Source organism: Podarcis tiliguerta, assembly GCF_965153285.1.
Source record: "Podarcis tiliguerta genome assembly, chromosome: 1".
NCBI classification, from domain to species: domain Eukaryota; kingdom Metazoa; phylum Chordata; class Lepidosauria; order Squamata; family Lacertidae; genus Podarcis; species Podarcis tiliguerta.
In genome coordinates this window covers 134,731,232-134,757,992 of record NC_139534.1, presented here as the reverse complement: position 1 = coordinate 134,757,992, position 26,761 = coordinate 134,731,232, and the positions used below count along the sequence as shown (strand labels likewise).

General features: G+C 50.3%; 1 protein-coding gene across 3 annotated transcripts in view; it reads left to right on the top strand.

Moving 5' to 3' along the window:
* LRFN5 (leucine rich repeat and fibronectin type III domain containing 5) overlaps window positions 1-25,153 on the top strand; it is a 69,294-nt gene extending 44,141 nt beyond the window's left edge. The window contains exons 2-4 of one of the 3 annotated variants that reach the window (XM_083435525.1): window positions 4,409-5,828; window positions 17,821-18,599; window positions 24,664-25,153. In XM_083435525.1, the coding sequence (XP_083291651.1) occupies window positions 4,429-5,828; window positions 17,821-18,599; window positions 24,664-24,788 (2,304 nt within the window). In that variant the 5' untranslated portion in view covers window positions 4,409-4,428 and the 3' untranslated portion in view covers window positions 24,789-25,153. Of the gene's footprint in view, window positions 1-4,408; window positions 5,829-17,820; window positions 19,451-24,663 lie in introns of those variants that run through there. The other 2 variants (XM_083435524.1, XM_083435523.1) reach the window with 2 other exon arrangements.
* Window positions 25,154-26,761: the final 1,608 nt, after the last annotated feature.

Sequence of the window (26,761 nt, the reverse complement as noted above, 5' to 3'; positions counted from 1 at the left end):
CCCAGGGTCAGAGAAATTGGGGGCCTTTTCCTCAAGGATGCGCTTCAACATCACCCTTGGAAGTCCGAATTAATGCAAAAGAATATTCTCCGCGGAAAGGCGTAAATGGTTTTATTCCAAAAATTTATGGTTCCTTCCCAGAATGACCTGCCTCCCTCAGTGTTCAGGGCTGCTGGGGAACGGGAACAAGTTTAATTGGTACATTTATAGTCCTGGACTGCCTGGCTCTCCGCGAAGGAGCCCAGCCACTTTCTTTCCAACGCAACGTATAAATTGGAGCAATATTGGATTCTGCAGAGAAGAGATTACCCTCTCAGCTGCCTATAAAAATGAATTTGTTTCTGTAAGCTTTTTCCCTTTGTCCAGTGGACACAAGAGTCTCCTGGGCGTCTGTGATGGAGGCAGCAAAAGACCCATCAGTGGCGTTGCTCGGCCTCTGGGCTCCTGACACCCTCTGGATGTGGGGCAGGGGCAGACTGTCCCCCATCAGGGCAGGCCGTGGGGGTCCTTGTCTGGGGACTGGGAGGCCGAGCCCTCTGGACATGAAGGGAGTTGGCAGAGGTTGCACACTGACATTTCATAAACCACAGAGAGCATTTTAATATGTTTTATATCCTGCCTTTTCAACAAAACAGTTTGCAAGGCGGCTAATGTTAAGTGCACAGAACCATGTGGGATGGAAATAATTAAACGGAGGCAGAAGAAAATCAGCAGCAAAGTAATCTTCAGCCGACATAAAAAAAGCACAATCTCCTTCCAATAAAACAGTTTTAAGTTGGAAGGAAAGCGAAGTTGGAGCCGAGGAAATTTATCTGGGGGGAAGGGCGATTCCACGGCCTGGATCTTCGGCTTGCCTGTGGTTTCAGACATGTGCTCCTAGGATTGCAGAGTTGGGAGGGACCCCAAGGGTCATCTAGTCCAACCCCCTGCAAGGCAGGAGTCAAAGCTGTTTCACCTCTGCGGATGGTTGAGAGGGAGCCAGGAGCTGCCAGGAGACATGAGTTTGGGATGGCAAAAACATTGCAGGGGGTGATCTCAGTGGCCCAGAGGGTCCCTTCTAAATCTTCTATGATTCTATGAAAAGCAAAAAAGGGACTGAACTCCAGAGGGGCCTCTCCGAAATTGAGGAATAGGCAATAAACTAGCAAATAAACCAGCAAAGATGAAAGGGTTGCTGAACACAAATCCGGACACAGAAGTTGTTGAACTTTTTTGGGGGGAGGCAAAGTTGTTGAGCTATTATTAAGGAAATTTGCCCCCCCCCCAATTCAACACGTATGTCATGGGTTGCCATACGTCTGGGTCTACAAGGACATTTTTACCGATTTTTTGAAATTTCACCTGGACGTTATTTCCAATGGACAAATCCTGAATGTATGGAAGCCGTAAAGCATAGTTCAGTGCCAGCCTGGGCCAAGCAGTGCCCCATTGGGGCAAATAATCTGAATTTCCACATATCTCCTCTGATGTGGTCTGAGCTGGTGGTGACGGACCAGAAGGAGACTTTATGATCGCAGTTCCCTGTCGGAGGCCATGGAGACACCAGCCCCCCAAAGACAAAAGTTCATGCGAGGAATCATTGGGAAAGGGGTCAAAAATAAAACTTCTGACATCCTAATGCTGTCCTATGACACCTTGCATTGTGGGACAGTGTGGTGCCCTGATTAGAGTGTCAGACTAGGGCCTGGGAGACCCGGGTTCAAATACCCACTTCTTCAAGGGGTGACCTTGAGGGCAGTCACTTCCGCATGAAGAAATGTTGCAGCGTTTGGTCTTTCTTAGCATTCCTTGGCATCCTTTCCATGGTGATTGGTGATGCCACTGCCGTGGTTGTATAGGGCCTTCGGTGGTGCTTTCCTCAGCCTGTGCACCTCAAGGGGTTTTGGGTGGTCATATTGCTGTAAGCCAGAAATGGCTTAGCTCCTGAATTGATGCCAATAAAACCCAGAAACATGAGGAGTTAGGAGTCCATCATGGTTTATTGCAAAGCAATAGGTTACAGTCGGATTATTCCACAAAACTGCAACCTCGCCCAGTGGTCCAGGCAGTGGTATTTATAAAGTTTCAGACAAAGCATTTCCATTTTCACCAATCATGTACATCATTACCTCATTTCATGTTTAATACACATGCACAGTAAACACTGGAAATTTTGCTGATTCAGTGTTGATTCCCACCAGGATCTGTTCCATTGTGTTAGCACGCATGTTGGGAATCCGTGTTATGTGCAGACATTTGCGCAATGTAACAACTTATGCTCTAGCTTTGAGCTGTAACTTTTTGATTCACATATTACATGGGTAGGCAAACTAAGGCCTGGGGGCCTGATCTGGCCCAATCACCTTCTCAATCCAGCCCACGGATGGTCTGGGAATCAGCATGTTTTTACATGAGTAGAATGTGTCCTTTTATTTAAAATGCATCTCTGGGTTATTTGTGGGGCATAGGAATTCATTCATTTTTCTTCTTCAAAATATAGTCTGGCCCCCCACAAAGTCTGAGGGACAGTGGACCAGCCTCCTGCTGAAAAAGGTTGCTGACGCCTGAATGAGCTGTATCCCTGCCCCAATATTGGGGGGAGGCAACTTGCAAAATCACCAGTTTCATAAAGCAACAGGTTACCATAACTTCAGTATTAGAAGCGCACTCAAGGATTTCCAGGGGTACACATGACCACATTAATGGTGGCCCTTTGGGCCACTGCCACAATATTTCTTCAGCTGCAACTGGTGCCTGCCTCCTAGGTTCCTGCTAAACTCCTGCAACTTTCCTGCTGCAAATGCTCCAGGTCTTTTGGTGTTGTTGGTCGTCCTGCTTTTAATGTGCTACAGCACAAGAGCACCTTTGCAAAACACACGGATTCTTTGTGATGGAGCCATCCCCAATTTCCCATTGCTGGAAACCTCAGGAGGGGAGAGGGCTCTTGTGTTTGAATCCTGCTTGCTGGTTTCCCATAATGGGCATCTGGTAGACTTCTGTCACAACAGGCTGCTGGGCTGGATGGTCCCCTTTGGCCTGATCCTGCAGAGCTGTGCTTACCTTCTTCGGTTCTGCAGATGCCCTAATGCCTGCATTCCTGTTGTGCCTTTGTGCATGGATTTAAGCAGTGGTTTAGAACAGCAATCACGGCCAGAACATAAAAGCGTTAAATTCTATGATTCTATGGGGGGGAAGGACATTATGGTGGCCTGGCTGGTGTCATAATGCAACTAACTTTTGCTGCAGGGGAAGGTGGGATTTGTGGATGGGACACAGACAATGGGATGGGCAGAGTTATATGAAGATGATAATTGATTGATTGATTGATTGATTGATACTTGGCCCATCCGGCTGGGCGTCCTCAGCCACTCTGGGCGGCTCCCAACAAAATAGTAAAAATACAATAAAACATCAAAGAATCATAGCATTGTGGAGTTGGAAGGGACCTTGAAGGTCCTCTAGTCCAACCCCTGCAATGCTGGCATCTCAGCTAAAGCATCCCTGACAGATGTCCCTCCAGCCTTGGGGTGAAGTGGGGCTGCATTAATGCAAGAGGGCACCCGGAAAACTTTGCTCAGCCTGGACTGGCAAGACCTCCCCGGGGGTTCAGGTGGGAGTCTTGGCTGGAGATGCTGTGGGGGGGGGGGGCGAAGCTGGGACCTTTTGCGCAGGGAAGGGGGAGCCAGCTTGTTTTCTGCTGCTCCACACGGGAGGACACATTGGATTTCAGTGGCAAGAAAGGAGATTCTAGTAGGGGTTGCCATGTGTCCTCTTTTTCCAGGACATGTCCTCCTTTTCAGGAGTAAAATCTCTGCCTGGGTGGATTTTTAAATTTTACCAAAGTGTCTCTGGCTATACTTTCTGGAGGAGACATAGACACAACTGGGGGCTGAAGACTTGCTTTCCTCTTCCCTTCTCCTGCCCCCTCAGCAATATTTCACAGCTTCTATAGCCTACATATAAAAGGAGAGTTGTCAAAAAGCGTCCTCTTTTTAGCTCTTCAAAATGTGGCATCCCAAGTTCTGATCTTATTTCTTGAAAGTTTTAAAGAGGTGCTTTTTAAAAAAACCTGATAATGTTATTGTCGTATTCAGCTTGTAAACCAGTATGAGGTCATTGTAGTTTTGGGGGGTTTTTTGCAATCAAGTGGTGTATACATTTTATGAAATAATAAATACACAAATAGCTGTTCCATAGTGGAAGAGACCACCTTGGACTCTCCTTTGCCGGAGGTTTTTATGCAGCGGTCAGACGACCCCCTGATATGGATTCTTTAGCTGTGTTCAGGGGGGAGGACCAGATGGCCCTGGGAGTTTGCTTCCAACAATTCCACGCCTCTACGAAACGAATTGCGCCGGTGGGGCTGTGTGTGGGACTCGAACCCGGTGCTCCCCATGTAACCCCTCTCCTCTCTCTCTCTCTCTCTCAGCATCCTGACCCCGCTCTACAATGGAAAAACTGCTTCTGTATCTGCTCTTCATTGGCATAGCGGCGAAGGCTCAGATCTGTCCCAAGCGCTGCGTCTGCCAGATCTTGTCCCCCAACCTCGCCACCCTGTGCGCCAAGAAGGGCCTCCTCTTTGTGCCCCCCAACATCGACCGGAGGACCGTGGAGCTGCGGCTGGCCGACAACTTTGTCACCAGCATCAAGCGCAAGGATTTTGCCAACATGACCAGCCTGGTGGACCTGACCCTCTCGCGGAACACCATCAGCTTCGTCACCCCGCACGCCTTCGCGGACCTGCGCAACCTGAGGGCCCTGCACCTGAACAGCAACCGGCTGACCAAGATCACCCACGACATGCTGAGCGGGCTCCTCAACCTCCACCACCTGATCCTCAACAACAACCAGCTGACGCTGATCTCCGCCACGGCCTTCGACGACGTCCTGGCGCTCGAGGAGCTGGACCTTTCCTACAACAACCTGGAGACCATCCCCTGGGACGCCGTGGAGAAGATGGTCAGCTTGCACACCCTCAGCCTGGACCACAACATGATCGACAGCATCCCCAAGGGGACCTTCTCCCACCTCCACAAGATGACCCGCCTGGACGTCACCTCCAACAAGCTGCACAAGCTGCCCCCCGACCCCCTCTTCCAGAGGGCCCAGGTCTTGGCCACCTCAGGGATCATCAGCCCCTCCACCTTCGCCCTCAGCTTTGGCGGGAACCCCTTGCACTGCAACTGCGAGCTGCTATGGCTGCGGCGCCTCTCCAGGGAGGACGACCTGGAGACCTGCGCCTCCCCGCCGCTCCTCTCGGGCCGCTATTTCTGGTCGGTCCCCGAGGAGGAGTTTCTGTGCGAGCCGCCGCTCATCACGAGGCACACCCACGAGCTGAGGGTGCTGGAGGGGCAGAGGGCCATCCTGAGGTGCAAGGCCCGCGGGGACCCCGAGCCGGCCATCCACTGGATCTCGCCCGAGGGCAAGCTGATCTCCAACGCCACGCGCTCGCTGGTCTACGACAACGGGACCCTCGACATCCACATCACCACCATGAAGGACACGGGCTCCTTCACCTGCATCGCCTCCAACCCGGCCGGGGAGGCCACGCAGTCGGTGGACCTGCACATCATCAAGCTGCCCCACATCGTCAACAGCACCAACCACATCCACGAGCCGGACCCCGGGTCCTCGGACATCTCCACCTCCACCAAGTCCGGCTCCAACGCCAGCAGCAGCAGCAGCAGCAGCAACGGGGAGGCCAAGGTCAGCCCCGACAAGAAGGTGGTGGTGGCCGAGGCCACGTCCTCCACCGCCCTCCTCAAGTTCAACTTCCAAAGGAATATCCCCGGAATACGCATGTTCCAAATCCAGTACAATGGGACGTATGACGACTCGCTTGTTTACAGGTAAGGAGCCCCAGACAAGTTTGGCCCGTCACCTGCTCCCTTCGCTGGGGGAACCCTTTTCCTTTTGCCTCTTCTTGGCTCTTGGGGGCTCAGGTGGGCTCAGCAGGAGATGGGGAGAAACCCTCTTCATTCAGGTCAGTGTGGGACTGGACGAAGGAGGAATGATGGAGACCGACTCGCCCTCCTGAGTCTTCCAGATAAGAGGAAGACAGTATAGATTTACAGCAGTAGTTTGAGGAAGGTCATGGCTCAGAGGGACACAAAGAGCAAAGTTAGGAAAAAATGGGAGAGGAAGTGGGGGGGAGCAGATCCGGAGCAGCTGGATGACTCATTATCACTAGACAGCATTCCAGGCCCCCCTTTTCCCAGAACCCGGCGGGCAGTGAAAGTAGGAGAGCAAAGGCTTGTAACCAAATGGCCTTAAGCAGCAACTGTAAGGTGGGTGGTGCTGTTGGCGACTGAGGAGAGAAGGGGGGTGGAGATTGCTCAGAGCAACGCCATTGCTCCAAGAGGTATCATTTCTAAGCCTCCCTCTGTGAATATTGAATAAAAGCCATTGGTAAGAGCTTCCTTGTCTTATATATTCCTGCCAACCTGCCGTGGGGGATCAGATTCGTTGATGCCTGGCAGCAGGTGGCTTCCCTGAACAGGGTGCTGAGCCAAGGGGGCACAAAATCCAGAAGATCCATAACTGAGGTGATCCATTGGTGGAGGGGGCAAATTTTGGCCTCACACAGAGAGCCATATTACAAAAGATTACCAAAGTCCAGCGGCATAGCTAGCCGCTTGGGGGCCCCTGTGCCCAGGGTGGGGTGCGGTGAGCCAGGGCAGGGCGCGCTGCGTGGAGCCTCCATGGAGTCTGCCCCCAGTCTCCCCCTCAGCTGTAGGGTGGCTGAGGGGGAGGTGATGGGCAGACACAAGCCCCACGGTGCCATCTTGGGCAGCGCGGAGCCTGCAGGCACCCGAGCCCTTCGTCGCCCCCAGGAGAGATGCGTGACCCAGAACATCTCTCTCCCCCCCCCCCCCCGCTACACCTCTGCCCAAGTCCGCCCCGGTCTTGCAAGACATCTCCCCACAGGCATTTGGGAACAGACTGCTTTTAACAAAAAGGCTGGCGCTGTGCCAGTTTAATTGTAATTACTGGTGTGGCTTCCATCGTTGTTATCTATGCGCTTAGTTTTAACGCTGGCAGTGTTTAATTGTTTTTTAAGGATTGCTTTCCACCTCGTGCTTTTAGAAGTCTTTATTTTTATCTGTATGCCACCTGACAACACTGAAATGCAGAGCCCTGGAAGTGCAAGTATACAAAACGCAGTTTATGGAAGTCAATCAAAAAATGACAGAAATCAGCAATTTAGGCAAATGGAGAATAAAGGCAATATTACCATTCCGAAAAAGCAATCTGGGCTTGGGTACATGGAGACACAGCAAGACATGAGTTAACCAACAGTAATGTTTCTGGCCCTGATTTAGCTGCCCTCCAAGGAGCCTGGCTTCAAGGCAAGGGAGAGGTAGCTGGTCTGCAGCTGGCTCCCATAGCCTTACTCCCAAGGAGGCTGGCAGCAGCAAAGGGCAAATGTCCAGAAGGGCAAGGAAGGCAAGTCTCTCTCCCAGCCTCCTAATATATAAAATAATAATAATAAATTGTCTAGTAGCACCTTAGAGACCAACTGAGTTTGTTCTGGGTACAAGCTTTCGTGTGCATGCACACTTCTTCAGATACACTGAAACAGAAGTCACCAGACCCTTATACATAGTGGGAGGGTGGGGTGGGGCTTTTCTCAGGAGGGGAGCAGGAGATGGGTGATTGACTCAATGGGTATGGTAAACCTGTGACTGTTAATGACTGCAATTAGTCCTACAGGAAAAAGCAAGGGATAGTATGTAGATGATTAGCATATATAATGAGACAGGAATCCAATATCTCTATTCAGACCAGATCTCTCCATAGTTTTCAGTTTAGTGATAAGTTGTAATTCAGCAACTTCTCTTTCAAGTCTATTTCTGAATTCCTTCTGTAATAAGACAGCTGCTTGGAGATCCTGTATTGAATGGCCTGGGAGACTGAAGTCTTCTCCTTCTGGCTTCTGTGTCTTGTGATTCCTGATGTCAGATTTATGTCCCTTTATCCTTTGGCGTAGGGTTTGGCCTGTTTGTCCAATATAGAGAGCTGAAGGGCACCGTTGGCATTTGATGGCATACACAATGTTAGAAGATGAGCAATTAATCGGCCTGAGATGGTATGTTGGATGTTGTTGGGGCCAGTGGTGGTGTTGTCTGGGTGTCTGTGGCAGCAAAGTTGGCATCTGGGTTTATTGCAGGCTCTGGTACCGGTGTCCATGTTAAGTCTGGTTGTTGTATTATTGTGGGTGAGGAGTTGCTTAAGACTGGGTGGCTGTCTGTAGGCGATGAAAGGTCTTCCTCCCAGAGCTTGAGAAAGAGAACTGTCATTGTCTAGGAGAGGTTGTAGATCTCTGAGGATGCATTGAACTGTTTTAACTTGGGAGCTGTATGTGATTACTAATGGTGTTCTGTTATTTTCTCTTTTGGATCCACCTTGCAGCAAGTTCTCTCTGGGGATCAGCCTCCTGGAAGTCTCCACTGTTGGTGCAAGTCTCGTTGCATTTCAGGGAGTTTTGTGGGGGGTTAGGAAAGTGAGGTGAAAGAGTAGCCAAATATGCACACCTGAAATATGTGTTCTCAGCCCAGTCCTCTGGGACTCTCTGCCACTGGAGACTCAGCAGGGACCTTCTGTGCCAGCTTCTAAAAGCCTGCTGAAAACCTTCCTATTCTGTTCCTCTCGGCCTCTGCAGGCCATTAAAACTGCACCTTCCACAACATTTTGTTGATGTCTGACTTTTTGTTTTATTTTGTTGTGGTTTTTATGGGATGGTTTTATGGTTTTATTGGTGTAAACCACTTTGATATTTTGCATGGCACAGCAGTACAAATATTCTTCATAAATAAGATGTCCGATGGTAGGAAATGTAGTTCATTTCAATTTTTATTTGGATACTTCCTTTCTGTATCTCTGCACACGAGATGCTTGCAAGCAGCAAAGAAAAAAACATCAGCAGCAAAGATCAGACATCTCAAAGCAATCTGATCCAATGCAGATAAGAATATGACCTTCACATAAACAACTTATATCAAATAAAGAAATAGCAAATAATGCATTTAGAATGTAATAGCAGCTAATACAGTGGTACCTCAGGTTACATACGCTTCAGGTTACAGACTCCGCTAACCCTGAAATAGTACCTCGGGCTAAGAACTTTGCTTCAGGATGAGAACAGAAATTATGCTCCGGTGGCGCGGCGGCAGCAGGAGGCCCCATTAGCTAAAGTGGTGCTTCAGGTTAAGAACAGTTTCAGGTTAAGAACGGACCTCCAGAACGAATTAAGTACATAACCAGAGGTACCACTGTAATGAAATAGAAATTCACCCTCAACAGTTGCAATAAATCATTACTATATTATAATCAATAAAAATAACAGTGAGTGAGAATGTATAAAATGCCACAATACACAAAAGATGTAAAAGGACTGAATTGATCAACAAAGTCAAATAACTTATTTTTTATTTTTTTAAAAAACACATCCACATCTGGCATGCCAGATTTCCCCAGACCTGCTTGAAATGGGTTGCAACCAAAGTGTGGCCTCTTTGTACTTTGCCTTGAGTCCCATCAGGGGAAAAGGCTGAGTCTGAATAAATATGTCATGTACAAAAACAGAGAGGTGAGGGTTGAGGGAGTCAGATAAACTTCTAGATTTGGTTTGAATTAATTGTGCAGAAGTCCCTTTGCCACAATGAGCCTGTAGCCAAAGCAGCTGGCGATCACCGTTCAAAACATCTTATAGGAAGTGCAGAGCAGGTCAGTAAATTCAGGAATGACAGAAATCACGAGCTCTCCCAGGGTTAGATTCCGACGAAACATTAGGTAGACCTTTCCGACATTGAGAGCCGGGGCCTGATGGAGGTTTGATGAGGCCCTCAGTTCCTGAAGGTAATGGGGCCCTTGATATGTCCAGCTGTCCTTTGCCAACAGCAAATTGTTGCTGTTTTTGTGTGTTGAATATATGCTATATAGCAGGGATGTCCAACAGGTAGATCACTGGATGTCTGTGGTAGATCACTGGTAGTTCACTGGCTCCCTGCAAAGAAGCTCACCAACCAAAAAGCTCAACAATTTTGACCTGAACCCCCAAAAAGAGGGTAGATCACTGCCAGTTTTTAAGGGGGTAGATCACTGCCAGTGAGTAGATCGCAGCCTCTTGGGGGTTGGCCACCCCTGCTATATGGTAATGATGGAACTAATAGGTATCTAAAACCATTTGCACATGCAGAATGTGGGCACCCTCTATATAGAAAGGAGCAAACCAGGGATATTTGAGGGAGCAGGATAGCAGGCGGGGCCCATGACTGGCATCATAGAAGCCTCCACAACACAAAACACTGTTGCTGTAGGTCAGTTTTATTTTATTTGTGTTTTTTTTTATCTTGGGTTACCTTGGGTGACAGATGCTTCAGGTTACAGATGCTTCTGGTTACAGACTCCGCTAACCCAGAAATAATACCTCGGGTTAAGAACTTTGCTTCAGCTAATTAGCTAAAGTGCTGCTTCAGGTTAAGAACAGTTTCAGGTTAAGAACGGACCTCCAGACCGAATTAAGTTCTTAACCTGAGGTACCACTGTATTTTGGAAATGTACATCCAGGTTTTTTTCCTTAAGTTTTTTGGGGCCCCCAAGAGAGTGGGGCCCTCAGCTAGAGCTTGTTGAGCTTCTACGTAAATCTGGCACTGGTGAGAGCTGTTTGATGGCGCGGCGGATTCCCTTGGGAGGTGGTGGACTCTCTTTCCTTGGAGGTTTTCAAACACCGGTTGGGCAGCCGCCCGTCAGGGACCCTTGAGCTGTGATTCCTGCATTGCAGGGGCTGGACTAGAGGACCCTTGGGGTTCCCTTCCAGCTCTGCAGCTCTTTGATTCTCCACAAGCACCAACCAGCCTCCCGGCAGGAGGAAAGCCAAGGCCTTTTGCAGCCATCAGGTTTGATTTGCGCTTTATTTTTGGCTCATCCCGGCTGACCTTTAATCCTTCAAGGTAATCTGATTAGCACAAGGATTGGAAAGTTAGCCCTACTCAGGAGACACTAACACCCTCTGTTTGGGGGAGGGAACGACAGGGGAAAAGGATATCCATAAATTATTTTTTATTTATATATACCCATGGATGAATGACGGAAGAGCGTGTGGACAAGGTGTTGGATTTGCTAAGTGGATTTGCTTTGAAGCCTCCTAATGGAGCAGTCACACCTTTCCAAACCCATTTGTCACAAATTATTCCCTTTTTCTCCCCCACTTTTCAAAGCCACGTCCTTGGGGAGGGAGCAGGATCCTGCAGATCAAAGCCCCCAGAAGCCCCCAGACTCACCCAGGATGCTGGCAGGTTTCCTTGCGGTTACTGCATCGGGCGAGAGAGTGTTTGCCAGGGACTCCCCTTGGGGGCTGTGGGGAGGTCTGTGTGTGTCTGTGGTTGTGGGGATGCTCACAGGGACTAGAAGCCTGCTGAGGAGGAGAGGATGCGAAAGGACGGAGCTTGTCCCAAGAGAGGATGCTCAGGCAGGGCAGTCCTGAGTCTTTGGAGACGTCTCAGGTTGTGTCCTGAATGGGGTAACTGTGCCCCTGAAGGACCAGGTGCGCAGCCTGGGAGTCATTTTGGACTCACAGCTGTCCATGGAGGAACAGGTCAATTCTGTGTCCAGGGCAGCTGTCTCCCAGCTCCATCTGGTACGCAGGCTGAGACCCTCCCTGCCCGCAGACTGTCTCGCCAGAGTGGTGCATGCTCTAGTTATCTCCTGCTTGGACTACTGCAACGCGCTCTATGTGGGGCTACCTTTGAAGGTGGCCCAGAAACTGTGATTAATCCAGAATATGGCAGCTAGAGTGGTGACTGGCAGTGGTCGCCAGGACCACATAACACCAGTCCTGGGAGATCTGCATTGGCTCCCAGTATGTTTCCAAGCACAATTCAAAGTGTTGGTGCTGACCTTTAAAGCCCTAAACGGCCTTGGTCCAGTAGACCTGAAGGAGCGTCTCCACCTCCATTGTTCTGCCCGGACACTGAGGTCCAGCGCCGAGGGCTTTCTGGCGGTTCCCTCATTGCGAGAAGCAATGCTACAGAGAACAGGGCAGAGGGCCTTTTCGGTGGTGGCACCCTCCCTATGGAATGCCCTCCCTTCAGATGTGAAGGAAATAAGCAGCTATCCTATCTTTAAAAGACATCTGAAGGCAGCCCTGTTCAGGGAAGTTTTTAATATTTAATGTTGTACTGTTTTTAACATTTGATTGGGAGCCTCCCAAAGTGGCTGGGGAAACTCAGCCAGATGGGCGGGGTATGAATAATAAATGATGATGATGATGGTGTCTGGGCCCCTTGGACTCCTTGCCCCCGAGTCCGGGCCAATCGAGGCCACTTGCGGTGGGCAGCTGGCTGGCTCGCCTCTCCCCTTTGCTTTCTCGTTTCCCCTATATTTACAACTCCCCCTATTTTCGTAACTGTGGTTTATGACGTTGCTTTCCTGCTGCCATCTTCCCTGGGACCTTCGGATGAAGGGAGCATCATAAATAAAATTATTTGCTTCTTCCTCCAGCCTTAGGCAGCCAGCAAGGGGCCTCGATACAAAGACAGGCCTGCTGGTCTAGCTAGATCTGTATCGCCTGCAGAGACCGGGACACACTTTCCAGGGGTTCGGGCAGGGAGATGCTCTAAGCCAGGCACCCCCAAACTCGGCCCTCCAGATGTTTTGGGACTACAACTCCCATCATCCCTAGCTAGCAGGACCAGTGGTCAGGGATGATGGGAATTGTAGTCCCAAAACATCTGGAGGGTCGAGTTTGGGGATGCCTGCTCTAACCGCTGAGCTACAACCCCACAGTAGTCCTAAGCTCAAGGCTCCCCATTTTCACAGCAGTTTGCCACCATTATTGTTGCTGTTACCCCACAACATTTTAGTGTGATTTCCAACAAATGGACACGCCTGTTTGCAATTTTGCTTGATAGAGACATTTTTTGCAAAACAACTTTCCATAATAAGATGCCTCTTTCTTTGCCGTTTTCCTCCATTCTTGCCTTGGTGTGAGCATTTGCCCTTCCAAGAGCCGCTTTGCAGAACCGCATTGCAAAATCTGGAGAAGTGCCTTCTCTCAGACTGACCCGCCTTGCAGGACTGTGGTGGGGATTAAACGAGGAGGGGTGAGAACCATGTAAGGCGCCTCGAGCTCATTTGGGAGAAAAAGCTGGGATATAAATGCAGGAAATAAATAAAGAAGAAGACTTGAGACTAATGAGCAGCCCCCACCAGAAGTGGCCATAGGGGTCTGATTCCTTTACCCACCCCTCTGTGTGTTGGGGAGCTTGTCTTTTTGCCGTGGGGTATTTGCCACAAAGCCACCTTCTCCTCTGGCTTCTGCACTACTGAGAAAGAGGCAGCTGGGTGCCCTAAATGACCTCGGCCCAGTATACCCCCCCATTGCTCAGCCCGGACACCAGGGTCCCTCTCCTGAGGGCCTTTTGGAAGTGAGGTTACAGGGAACCAGGCAAAGGGCCTTCTCGGTAGTGGCGCCCGCCCTGTGGAACGCCCTTCCGTCAGATGTCAAGGAAATAAACAACTACAGTGGTACCTCAGGTTAAGAACTTAATTCATTCTGGAGGTTTGTTCTTAACCTGAAACTGTTCTTAACCTGAAACACCACTATAGCTAATGGGGCCTCCTGCTGCTGCAGTGCCGCTGAAGCACGATTTCTGTTCTCATCCTGAAGCAAAGTTCTTAACCCGAGGTAATATTTGGAGGCGGTTGGAGGATGGATGGCGGCTAACAGATTGAGGTTGAATCCTGACAAGACAGAAGTACTGTTTTTGGGGGACAGGAGGCGGACTGGTGTGGAGGACTCCCTGGTCCTGAATGGGGCAACTGTGCCCCTGAAGGACCAGGTGCGCAGCCTGGGAGTCATTCTGGACTCACAGCTGTCCATGGAGGTGCAGGTCAATTCTGTATCCAGGGCAGCTGTTTACCAGCTCCATTTGGTACGTAGGCTGAGACCCTCTCTGCCTGCGGACTGCCTCGCCAGAGTGGTGCATGCTCTGGTTATCTCCCGCTTGGACTACTGCAATGCGCTCTACGTGGGGCTACCTTTGAAGGTGACCCGGAAACTACAACTAATCCAGAATGCGGCAGCTAGACTGGTGACTGGGAGCGGCTGCCGAGGCCATATAACACCGGTCTTGAAAGACCTACATTGGCTCCCAGTACGTTTCCGAGCACAATTCAAAGTGTTGGTGCTGACCTTTAAAGCCCTAAACGGCCTCAGTCCAGTATACCTGAAGGAGCGTCTCCACCCCCATCGTTCTGCACAGACACTGAGATCTAGCACAGAGGGCCTTCTGGCGGTTCCCTCCCTGTGAGAAACCAAATTACAGGGAACCAGGCAGAGGGCCTTCTCAGTGATGGCGCCTGCCCTGTGGAACGCCCTCCCACCAGATGTCAAAGAGAAAAACAACTACCTGACATTCAGAAGACATCTGAAGGCAGCCCTGTTCAGGGAAGTTTTTAATATATGACATTTTAGTGTATTTTTCATCTTTGTTGGAAGCCGCCCAGAGTGGCTGGGGAGGCCCAGCCAGATGGGCGGGGTACAAATATTATTATTATTATTATTATTATTATTATTATTATTATTATTATTTCTGGATTAGCGGAGTTTGTAACCTGAAGTGTCTATAACCCGAGGTACCACTGTATCTGACTTTTAGAAGACTCCTGGCTTTGGATTTGATCCTGAAATGTCATTTTGAAATGTCATTTTGGCCACCACCAGCTGGTGCTGCCGCCCCTGATCTCAGGGGGGAGGCTGAGCCGGCGCAGCCGATAAGGGGCATCCCTTGGGCATCTCTTGGCGGCGGCTGGGGAGCAGGCGAGGAGAGGCTGCGGCTGGCCAGGCCCAGCCCCACGTGACCCCCTGGTTGTGGGGGGCAGGCAGAGGGCAGGGCCACCCTGGGCAGGAAGAACGGGGAGCAGAGCGGAGTTGGAAGAGTCTTGGTTTTTAAATATATATATGCATTGTGCGCCTGCATCTAATCTCGCCCTTCTCTAAAATGCATATATTGGTATGCGTTTTCCTTTTTGTAAATCTACCAAAGAATGCAATAAAATAAAATTGGGATTCAGGGCTTTTCTCAGGAGTAGGGAGGGCACCAGTGCTGCGTCCCATTGGTAGTGGAAGTGCTCTGTGATGGTGGGGGATACAGGCAAAAAAGGGGGGTGCGGAGGGTCAGTTGGAGGGAAGTGAGAAATGTCCCTATTTTCATTTGAGGAGTGTTGGAGGGTATGTTGGAGGTTCAACGGCTTACGTTCAAAAAGAGAACAAATCCCATCTTATGCAGGGAGCAGGACAGGCCATTTATCTTTGCTCACAGCTCTTGCCGACTTCGGTGCTCTGAGTTTGGGGATGCCCCTTTCCATGTCCCCTGGTCCTGCTTCCGAGTCTTCCTTATCCATTGTTTGACTCTCCCTGGCACAGCGAGAAGCGTTTGTTTCTTTCCTTTGTCTTCTTCTTAAATAACATCTGTTGAATTGTTTCTGCGAAGGTTATACCAAATACTGCAAAACATGGCCTGATCATACAGGATCGGCTGACAATTGGCCGAGTCCCCGTGCAACCGCCAGCTGCACGGTTTTATATTGCCGCAAACTGCTCTGCTACGATTTTTACGATGCAGGGGTATATACATATTTTTAATAACTATGTAAATAAATAGAATGATGGATCGCTGGTGAACAAGGACAGACGAGAAACAAAACCAAAGGAAATAAACCACAGGTGCGTGGATGCGTCAAATGCAGCAACTGGAACTATTTCTGGCATAGATATTGAGGTTAGACCAGACAGGGTTGCAAAACGTGGGCCCGGTGATGGCCAGGGAAAAGAATTGAAAGCATTTGCAGGCCCTGAGTCACTGTGCTGGCCTTATTCGCTCGTGGACTGAGGGGGCCTCCTTGCTTGCAAATGAAATAAAATCAAGCCAAACAGGTATGAAATTGCTGACCCCGTGTGTGGCAGCCACGGAAAAGGCAAATTCTGTGTTAGGGATAATTAGGAAAAAAAGGGGAAGCAAAACTGGCAGTATCCTAATACCTTTGCCCAAATCTATGGCACAACTGCATCTGGAGTCCTGCGTACAGTTCTGGGTGCCTCACGTCAAAAAGGATGATGATGATGATGATTATTATTATTATTATTATTATTATTATTATTTATACCCCGCCCTTCCCAGTTAAAAAACCGGGCTCAGGGCGGCTAGCAACAAATCTAAAACACTTAATGGTGAAAGCAGGATAAAATAAAGTATAAAAACATGAATAACAATAAAATTTAAAGTTCAGAAATCAATTTAGGGGAAATCTATCTAATCAGCATTAGATAATCCCCAGGGCTAGGTGGCTGAATTGGTCCTAGTTGGATAAAAATGAAAGGGATGAGAAAAGGGCCCCCGAAATGATTGAGGGGCTGGAGCAGCTTCTCTACGAAGAAAGGTGGCCGTGTTCTGGACTTTTTAGTTTTGAGGAGACACTAGACTTTGTGGACATCCAATGAATGAATGTGGGGAGATTCGATTCTCTTCATGCAGTGCATAGTTAAACTACGGAACTCACTGCCACAGGAGGGAGGGAGGGAGCAATGGCCACCAACAGGGCCATCTTTAGCATATGCGCCGCCGGGGTGCAAAGATCCACCCAGTGCCCCCAAATTTAGTTTAGCTACCCCAAAAAATTTTAGGGGGGCAAACTTAAAGTTGTTGAGCTATTTTGGGGGGATGAAAATCGCTCACCTGTAACAATGACACAACTGAAATAACTGCTTTTGTTTCTTGAATCGTCAGGAATATTTGATGCTAGGTATACATTTGGCGCCCCCCAGAATTTGGCGCCTGGGTACCCCACACCCCTTGCACCCCCAGGTAAAGACGACCCTGGCCACCAACCTAGATGGCTTTTAATGAGGATTGGGCAAATTCATGAGGGATAAAAGACTATCAATGACAGTACTGTTCCTCCAGGGTCAAAGGCAGCAGCTTCTCCGATTATCACTTTCCAGAAACCACAGGGAGGGAGAATTGCTCTTGTGCTTGAAATCTGCTTGCTGGCTTCCCAGAAGAGGCATCTTCTGGCCACCGTGAGAAGAGGAGGCCGGACTAGATGGCCTGATCCAGCAGGTTCTTCTTAGCTTCTCATGTCCCTTTTCTCAATAGGGCAATATCCTTCAGCGTCTCGGCTGCAATATCAGGTCTTCATTGCGCCCATTTCCTTGCCCTTGTCCAGTACAGATGAGAGAAGGCCTTGCTTCTGCCTTAAGCTCAGCCTTCTCTTCTTTAGCTTCAGACCAAAACCGATTTAAATCGCGATTTAAATCACTAGTCAGTAAGACTTGATTTAAATCTTTTTTTTTTTTTACAGAAAGACTCATTCTTGCTGGTATCATCTTAATATTTACAACCAGATGAAGGTTTCGTTTTTGGACTAATAAATTTTCAGAGTAGTTTCTACAGTTCTATCAAAAATTATGAATTTGGTTCTACTATCAGAAATACAAAGACCGATAATTATGAAATTACTGTGAGGTTTAATAAGTGAACTTGATATTTGGAGAACTTTTCTGCTGTACTTTATTGGAAGGAGAAAAATAACCATTTCCTTCATAACAATTTAAACCATCTATTTAACTAAAACAATAACTTAGTGCTGGCCACATGACCTGGAAGCTGTACGCCGGCTCCCTCGGCCTATAGAGTGAGATGAGTGCGCAATCCCAGAGTCGGCCATGACTGGCCCTAATGGTCAGGCGTCCCTTTACCTTTATATAGCTCTTCTCAGATTCTGAGGTTGGTCCTCCCAGTCCAAGCCAGTGATGCCTTTTTTCTTTCTGTCCTTCCGCAGAATGATTCCCCCCACGAGCAAGACCTTCCTGGTCAACAACCTGGCGGCGGGGACGGTCTACGACCTGTGCGTCCTGGCCATCTACGACGACGGCATCACCTCCCTGACGGCCACCCGTGTGGTGGGCTGCATCCAGTTCACGACGGAGCAGGACTACGTGCGCTGCCACTTCATGCAGTCCCAGTTCCTGGGGGGCACCATGATCATCATCATCGGGGGCATCATCGTGGCCTCCGTGCTGGTCTTCATCATCATCCTCATGATCCGCTACAAGGTGTGCAACAACGGCGGGCACCCCAAGGCCGCCAAGGTCAGCAACGTTTACTCCCAGACCAACGGGGCCCAGCAGGCCCAGCAGCCAGGGTTCGGCGGCGCCGGCGCTGCCCTGCCGCCGTCGGGCTCCAAGCAGGCCATGGGGCGCGAGGAGAGCCTGCAGTGCTGCAAGGTGGGCGGCGAGGGCTCGGGGCGGCCGGCGGACGCCTTTCCCGGCCAGGACTCCTGCTCCTCCGCTTCCGCCGGGGCCGGCGCTACCTCCGCCCTGCCCCCCACGTGGACTCCGGGGCCCCCCGCTTCCCAAAAGCTGAAGCGCAAGCCCACGCCAAAGTCCGGCAGCCACGACGCCGTCCCCGGCGAAGGCGCCTCCTGCTCCTCTGCGTCCGGCGGCCTCGAGTCGCAGAACACGAACCGCAACAACTCCACGGCGCTGCAGCTGGCCGCCCGGCCGGCGGACTCTTCCCCGGGGGCGGCCCCCGCCTACAAGAGAGCGCAAGCCAAGCCAAGTAAGTTCCTCACCTTGCCCGCCGACCCGTCCCGCGCCAAGCGCAGGTACTCCCTGAACGGAGAGATAATGGAATACCACTGTTACCTTAACTCCCCGAAGCCGGGCGGATTTTGGTCTAAGCGGAGCCTGTCCATGAACGGGATGCTCTTGCAGACAGACTCCTCCGAGGCGGATAGTGGTCAAGCAACTTTCTCCAGTTCGGAGTGGATATTGGAAAGCACGGTGTGAGCCGCTGGGGGTGTGTGGCTTTTCTTTTTTTTATTTTGCCAGTCCTGAAAAAGGACGGAGGGTTCCCCCGCCCTCCAAACACTGTCCAAGAACTCGTCTCCGGGTGGGGGCAGTGGCTGGCTTTTTCCTGCCCCTCTCGCCTCTCCGCCCAGAACAGGGTGTGGACCACCGTGGAGCGCCCCTTCACACCACCTTTTCTCTCTTGGGGTTTCCATTTAATCTAACAACCGGAGGGAAATATTGGCGAGGAAACAAAGATTTAAGGGGAAAGCACAAAAGTCGAATGGGGTCTCCGCCTCTGCTAGGATTGGCACCCGGGTCCCACCCTAGCCAATCGAGGACCCAGGAGAGAGAGAAGGAGCCTTGGCCTGGGGGGAAGAAAGAGCCGTTTGTAGAAGGGCCTCCTTGCTCTTTCCTCTGTGCCAACGGAAGGCTGCTTTTCTGATGGATCAGTAGACAAAAAAGGGAGAGGGAGCATTTCTAAATCGAGCCGAGTGTCTTTTCTGCCCTCTTTTCCCCGTGACTTTGGTCCTGCCTTCCTTTCTGGGCCAACGCTGTAGAAAACCCATCAACTCTGTGTTGCTACGTTGTGTAAAATAAAATATTCCTTCAATACCTTCAGCCGGTGTGGCCGGGCGATGCCCTTGGAATGACCCTCCTTGGTTCAGGGGTGCTGGGGGCGCCCTATCCGGGTGGCCAATGGGGAGAGGGGGAAGGAGGAGGTCTCTGCCCCTGCCCCCTGGCCAGGCTGCCCAATGGGCGGAGGTTGTCTGCTGTAGGAGGCAGGACAGAGCCGGGCTGGAGGTGTGTCTGGTCAGAGAGCCTGTCCATCTCTCTCTTGGGAGCTGTGAGCCGGAGCCCGGGGTCTCCAGCACCAGAGAAAGTGGGTCAGCAGTGCTGCAGGCCGGCCAGCCTTGCTTTCCGTGGGTCTTGTTGGCGGCAGGGAGATTTCTCCAGGCTGAGTCAGCAGCATTTATCTTTGTGCCAATTTCGCTCTTTTGTTCCTTCTATTTGTGCAAGGCTATGAGTCAGCTTTCCAGGCAGAAAAGACGGCCTGTTGCAATGCCATATAACCGATAAAAAGCAGTTATAACACCCCGAAACAGAGCAGCCATAAGACCTCTGCGATGCTCGCCTGGGAGATCCCTCCAGCCTCCTTCAAATTCCTTCTTGGGGTTCCAAATGGCTTAATCTTGTTTCTGGAGTTGCCCCGGTGCTGGATCGATCCCTTGTTCTCCTGGACGAATCCTAGAAGCTGCTCACTGTTTGGCTGCACGCTTTTCGCCCCAGGTTGCCAATGGATCCCAGGGAAGGAATTGCATTCGCTCAGGCACAGTGCAAAGAGGGATCTCAGTGTGATTTCACAATTGCCTTAAGATCCCTTCTTCGTTTCTTCCGTGATAGAATTAATGCATATGAAAAAATGGGCTTGGCTGGCTTGTCCGTTTTGAGAACTTGTGTGGGGAGAAGAAAAAATACAACAACTGAAACTCAAAGTGTGCCTGTGCCAATTCAGAGATGAATGCCCCCCCAACTAATCACCCCACCTTCCCCCCCCACCCTTGGGTGCTTCCCTTGGCCTTGCCTGGTTTCTGGGTCCTTCCTTTGGGGTTACTTTGGGGCTCCAATGAGCTCCTCTCCTCGCTTAGGGTGAATCTGGTGGGGAAGGAAAATGAGCCTCTGTTGCATTTTCTCCCTCCAGAGTCAGCTCCTCTTGCTTGTAAAGCCTCCCCTCCCCCCAACTCTCTTTTATTTATCTATTAATTTTATATTTTATTTATTTTTCCCCATTTTATTTTTTATTCCCCCTGATATGGACTCAAGGCTCCGTGAATGGCATTTTAAAAAGTCACTTCTCTGGCCAAGTCCATCCAAAGCAGATTGCAACATTATTATTATTATTATTATTATTCCCACATGCAAATTTAAACGACACAGAGGGAATGCAGAAAGCTAAAAATGTCACAAAGACAATAGTTGAAAAGTAATTCTAATAGTAAGTAACCCTCCCAAGGAGACGTTGATCCGGTTTTGCTAGACTAAAGGCTGCCTTATTCTGTGCACAAAGAATGACGTGTGTGAATGTGTGCCATTATTATTTTTTAAAAAATGTGAGTGCAGCTTTCCTGAAAACAAAAGTTCTAGCTGTTTGCAAAGCACATAAAGTATGCTTTAAAAGAATGCATAAGATACATTAAAATAAAAAAGCAACATTAAAAGGAATTGGGGGTTGGACTAGATGTTCCTTCCCAGGGGCGTAGGAAGGGGGCAGCGGAGGGGGCGGGTTGCCCTGGATGCCACTTTGGGAGGGGTGACAAGATAGCTCCTGCCTCCCCCCAGCTGTAGAGCGGCAGAGGGCACGCACAGTCTGTATGGGCGCTGCTCACATGCTGTCCATACAGGATGCCGCTCTCTCGCGCTGTCCATACTGGCATCCATATGGGATGCCGCTTGCGAGGCAGCCTGTATGGTCACCAGGCAAGCGGCAGCCCATACAGCCGACGCCTGCAAGCGGCATCCCGTACGGACTGCGCATGTGTGGCATCCTGTACAGTCACCACACATGTGCAGTCCATACAGGCTGCCGCTTGCACAGCGTCCATAGGGGTGCCTCTTACGCATGGCGCCCATACAGCCACTGTGCGTGAGCAGCAGCCCATATGCACAGCACATGTGCGACATTCCGTACAGAGTGCACATGTGCAGGATGCCACACAATGTACAGCCCATATGGGCTGCGCCGCCCTGGGTGCCGGAGAGGGTTCCTCCGCCACTGTCCCTTCCAACTTCACAATTCTTAAAGCTAAAGGTAAAGGGACCCCTGACCATTAGGTCCAGTCATGGCCGACTCTGGGGTTGCGGCGCTCATCTCGCTTTATTGGCCGAGGGAGCTGGTGTACAGCTTCCGGGTCATGTGGCCAGAATGACGAAGCCGCTTCTGGTGAACCAGAGCAGCGCACAGAAACACTGTTTACCTTCCCGCCAGAGCGGTACCTATTTATCTACTTGCACTTTGACGTGCTTTCGAAATGCTAGGTTGGCAGGAGCAGGGACCGAGCAACAGGATCTCCCCCATCGCGGGGATTCAAACCGCTGACCTTCTGACTGGCAAGTCCTAGGCTCTGTGGTTTAACCCACAATTATTAAGTTCGTAGAAAAACAGAAGGAATAAAATTCACAGTTAAAAGCACACATTCTAAGCTAAATAGGCAGGTTTTTAAAAACGCATCTTCTTTGCAAAATGCACGTACATTCTTTAGGTCACTGTTTGCCCTGAGCACATCATGGGCCATATATTTTGTGGTGCTCTCTCCATCCCCCCCCCCCTCAGGTGCCAGAAGTTTCTCCACAGAGATGAGAGCTTCCCTTTGTCTCCCACCTTCTGGGCCATCCTTCTTGGGGCTGGCGGGTTGGAATCAGAAACAATGGTTTGGTGCTGAACTTTCCCAGCAAACTGTCGCTTGTCATTTTCATGCATCACAATAAACTGCGGTTAGTTCAAAGCATGAGGCAGATGCTTCCAAACTCATTTGGGGGACAGGGGACAGGCAGGGACCGACTCAGTGCTGCCTGGCTCCCATTCTGCTAAGCAATGGTTTGGCGTTACCACCAAACTGGGTTATTCATCACCATCATTTTACTTTTTATGCCGCCTTTCCATAGTTAAAACAATGCTCAAGGTGGCTTACATCACGAAAAGATTCACCATATTTTTTGCTTTATAAGACGCACTTCCTTCCTAAAAAGTAAGGGGAAATGTGTGTACGTCTTATGGAGCAAATTCAGGCTGCGCAGCTATCCCAGAAGCCAGAACAGCAAGAAGGATTGCTGCGCAGCAATCCCTCTTGCTGTTCTGGCTTCAGCGATAGCCGCAAAAAGCCTCGTCAACAACATTTGATTCAGCATACCCCCCCCCCCCCCTGTTTTCCTCCTCTAAAAACTAGGTGCGTCTTATGGGGCGAAAAATACGGTACATAATTGCATAACATAACAAAAGTCATAAACAATCAATAAAACACATCAAAAGGTACACAACCAAATGGAAAACAATTTCCACATAAATCATACAATCTAAAACTAAAAATACAACATTAATCTCAACAACAATTTAAAATGGCATAGATAAAAAATAAAAACAATCTTAAAAAGGAGCCCTCTCTGCTGAGCAGCAGCAGCAGCAGTCCTTTCTTGTGTCCTAATGCTTGGCTTTTCCTGTTATTTGCCAGCCTGCCTTCAAGGCAGCTTCCAAGAATGAAATGCAGGGAGGCGATAAATCTGGCGGGAGCCAACATGATAAAAGGGCCGGTGCAGAACTAGGTGCAAACAGCTGGGGAAGGAGAAAACATTTAAGAATCAATAGAAAACCACATATAACAGGACCTGGTTTTTTTAGCAGCTATAGCTAAAAAGCTAATTATAGAACGCCTTGGCTTCCAGCTCACCATAGCTGGAAAGACATCTAGTTCTTCATGCAGTGCAAGGATGAACTGCGGAACTCCCTGCCACAGGAGGCAGAGATGGCTTGAAAAGAGGATGAGGCACATTCATGGAAGAGCATCAGGCTGTGTGGATGGCTCCTCGCCCCAGGGGCTGATGCCTTTCCTTCACAGTTGGGAGCAGTGATGCTTCTGAACCCCAGTTGCTGGAAGGGAAGGAGGGAAGAGTTGTGGCGGGGCTTGGATCCTGCTTGCCGGTTTCCCATGGAGGCATCTGGCTGGCCTATGTGAGAACCAGAAGCTGGACCAGATGGAGCACTGGCCTGATCCAGCAGGACTCTTTGAATGTTCTCATCTGTCTCCCCGGGAAGAGAATGCCAGAGTCAGGCCACCATCACTGAAATCTTAATGCAGCGGCCAACCAAGTGCCAGTGGGAAACCCCCCATGAGTGAATCCCCCATGAGGAAAGGTGACAGCATTTGGAGCTGCTTTGTGAGAGGAAAGGCAAGCAAGAGGGAGCAGGACAGGAGTTTGTAAAATCATGCTTGTCACAGAGAAAGGAGATAGAGAGAACTTCCCTTCTCTCTCACACAACACTAGAAGACATCCAGGGAGGCTGAAGGTTGGAAGATGCAGGACAGATAAAGTCCTCCATGTGGTCTGGAGTTAGACTGTGGAACTCCCTGCCACAGGAGGCCGTGAGGGCCACCAGCCTGGATGGCTTGAAAAGAGAACTAGACAAAAGGGAATTCTTGGAGGAGGAAAAGGCTCTGGAAGGCCCAGGAAGGGAGAGTTGCTCTGGTGCTCCTGTTCTGCTTGCTGGGTTCCCCTGGGGGCATCTGGCTGGCCCCGGTGAGAACAGAAGGCTGGACCAGATGGACCACGGGCCTGATCCACAGGAGGCAGAGGTGGCTTGAAAAGACGATGAGGCACATTCATGGAAGATTCAAGCGCAAGAGCACTTTCTCCCCTCCTCTGGTTCCCAGCAACTGGCCTCCAGCTGTGAAGACAGAGCAGAGCCACACGTCTCTCAACCATGGAAAGCCCTCTCCTCTCCCAGGAATTTGTCTCGTCCTCTTGCAAGGCCATCTAGTTTTCTGGCCATCTCTGCCTCTAGTGGCAGTGAGTTCCACAGTTCAGCCAGTCATTGTGTGTCGAAGCCTTTTCTTTCCTGGGTCTGGAGTCCTCCTGGGGGTGGGCCGTTGTGGAGAGACCTGGCTCCATCTCTCCTGAGTGGAAGATGCTTAGATGGACAGGTGGGCGGCAGGGGGGGGGGGAGGGAGCTGGTGGAAGTTCTGCCCTTCCAGGTTGGTTCTGCTTTGGTGGAGGAGCTGAGCCAAGCCAGGCATTATAGATCTCTCTCTCTCTCTCTTTCTGTTTCTCTTTCCACCACACAGAAGCTGGCAGCAGCCTGAAGAGTGCTTGCCACCCTCCTCCTCCTCCTCTTCCTCCTCCTGAAAACGTGGCCGCCCACGTTTGCACCCGACAAAAATCCATTCGGTTTCAACTCACCGGAGACTGAGAATAGGGCCAAATTCTGCGCCACCAGCAGGGACGTCACACCCCCGGTGCCTCAGGCCTGCGCTGGGAACCCACGGAGACTGGAGATGCTGGAGGGATGGATGGTCTCCCCTGTCTCCCCCCCCCCTTTCGCCCCACCCCACCCCCAGGAAACCCTGCCCAGGCATTGCAAGTGTCTTCTTCTGGCCTTCAGGACTTTATTTTTCTTTTGTACAGCAAAGAATTAACAGGGAGAGGGATCTGGGCCCAGCGTGGCCTCCGCTCTTCCTCTTCGTGGTTGCTGGTTGGTGGTGGTTGAATTCACAGACCGTACGACTGATTCTCCATTATGTCACACCACCCCTGGAAATAAATGTTTTAATATGAGCGTTTCCCCACTGGTTCATTGACAGGAGCAGGGAGGGCGGGTGGGTGGGCAGGGGGCGTCTTTGAGACACATCCTGCAATATCTTGGAGCTGCTTCCAGGGGGGCTGGGAGAAGGTCCAGCTCACTCCCCGCTCACCAAGGCTGGAACAGAATTAAGTGTGTCATCTTCTGAATCCAGCTCCTTCCCAGCTCTTTCCTTGTTCAGTCAAAGGGTCTGGCAGTGGAGAGCCAGGGGGTCACGAGACTCTTTCCAGGAAGATTTTGGGAGGGAACACAGTGGGGTGGAAAGTCTGGTGACCACCATGCACATCCCACCTTTTCCTCAAAGGAGCTCAAGGGGGCGGGGTCATGACTCTCCCTCCTCCCCATTTCATCTTCACAACAACCTTGTAGGTTCAGATAAGAGGCACCAATTGCCCCCCAAAGTTACAGCCAGTGAGCTCCATGGCTGAGTAGGGAGATTCAACCCTGTTTTCCCAGGTTCTTGCCCAATGCTAAGAATTATTATTATTATTATTATTATTATTATTATTATTATTATTATATATTAAATTTGTATACCACCCTTCACCTGTGGATCTCAGGATGGTTCACAACATTTAAAATACAAGGTAAAAAGACAACATACATAATAAAACAAGAACCGAAACTGAAACAGAACAACAGCCCTCACCCTTCTACAAACACATTTAAAAGGACATAGGATGTCAATCAGCCAAAGGCCTTGTTAAAGAGGAACATTTTCACCTGGTGCCTAAAGGTATACAATGAAGGTGCCAGGCGAGCCTCCCTGGGGAGAGCATCCCACAAATGGGGAGCCACTGCAGAGAAGGCCCCGTTCTCGTGTTGCCACCCTCCAGACCTCTCGCAGAGGAGGCACACGAAGAAGGACCTCAGAAGATGATCTCAGGGTCTGGGTGGGTTCATATGGGAAGAGGCGGTCCTTGAGGTATTGCGGTCCTGAGGCGTTTAAGGCTTTATAGGTCAAAACCAGCACTTTGAATTTGGCCTGGAAATGAATAAGCAGCCAGAGCAGTTGGGCCAGGATTAGTGTAATAGTCTCAAACTCTCTTGCCCGTCTTGCCTGACCACCAAATTCTGCACCAGCGTGAAGCTTCCAAACCGTCTTCAGAGGCAGCCCCACATATCATGCATTGCAGCAATCTAACCCAGAGGTTACCAGAGCACAGACAACAAAAGTTAGGCTGTCCCTGTCCAGATAGGGGCACAGCTGGGCCACCAGCCGAAGGTGATGGAAGGTACTCTGTGCCATCGAGGCCACCTGAGCCACAAGTGACAGCAAGGGATTCAGAAGGAACCCCGAGTTACGCTCCTGCTCCTTCAGAGGAAGTGTAATTCCATGTAAAGCAGGCAACGCCCCCCCATCACTCCAGTCTAAGGGAACCGGCCACTAAGAGTGCCTCTGTTTTATCCAGATTGAGCCTCAGTTTGTTGGCTCTGATCCTGTCTCTTACTGAGCTACAACAGTCCAGCACATCCGCTGCCCCACACTGGCTCTCTGGAGTGGCACAGAGAGAGTTGCAGGCAGGCAGGCCAGTGGGCAAGATGGACATCAGGATGCCGGACTCCATGCTGGAGTGTGACCA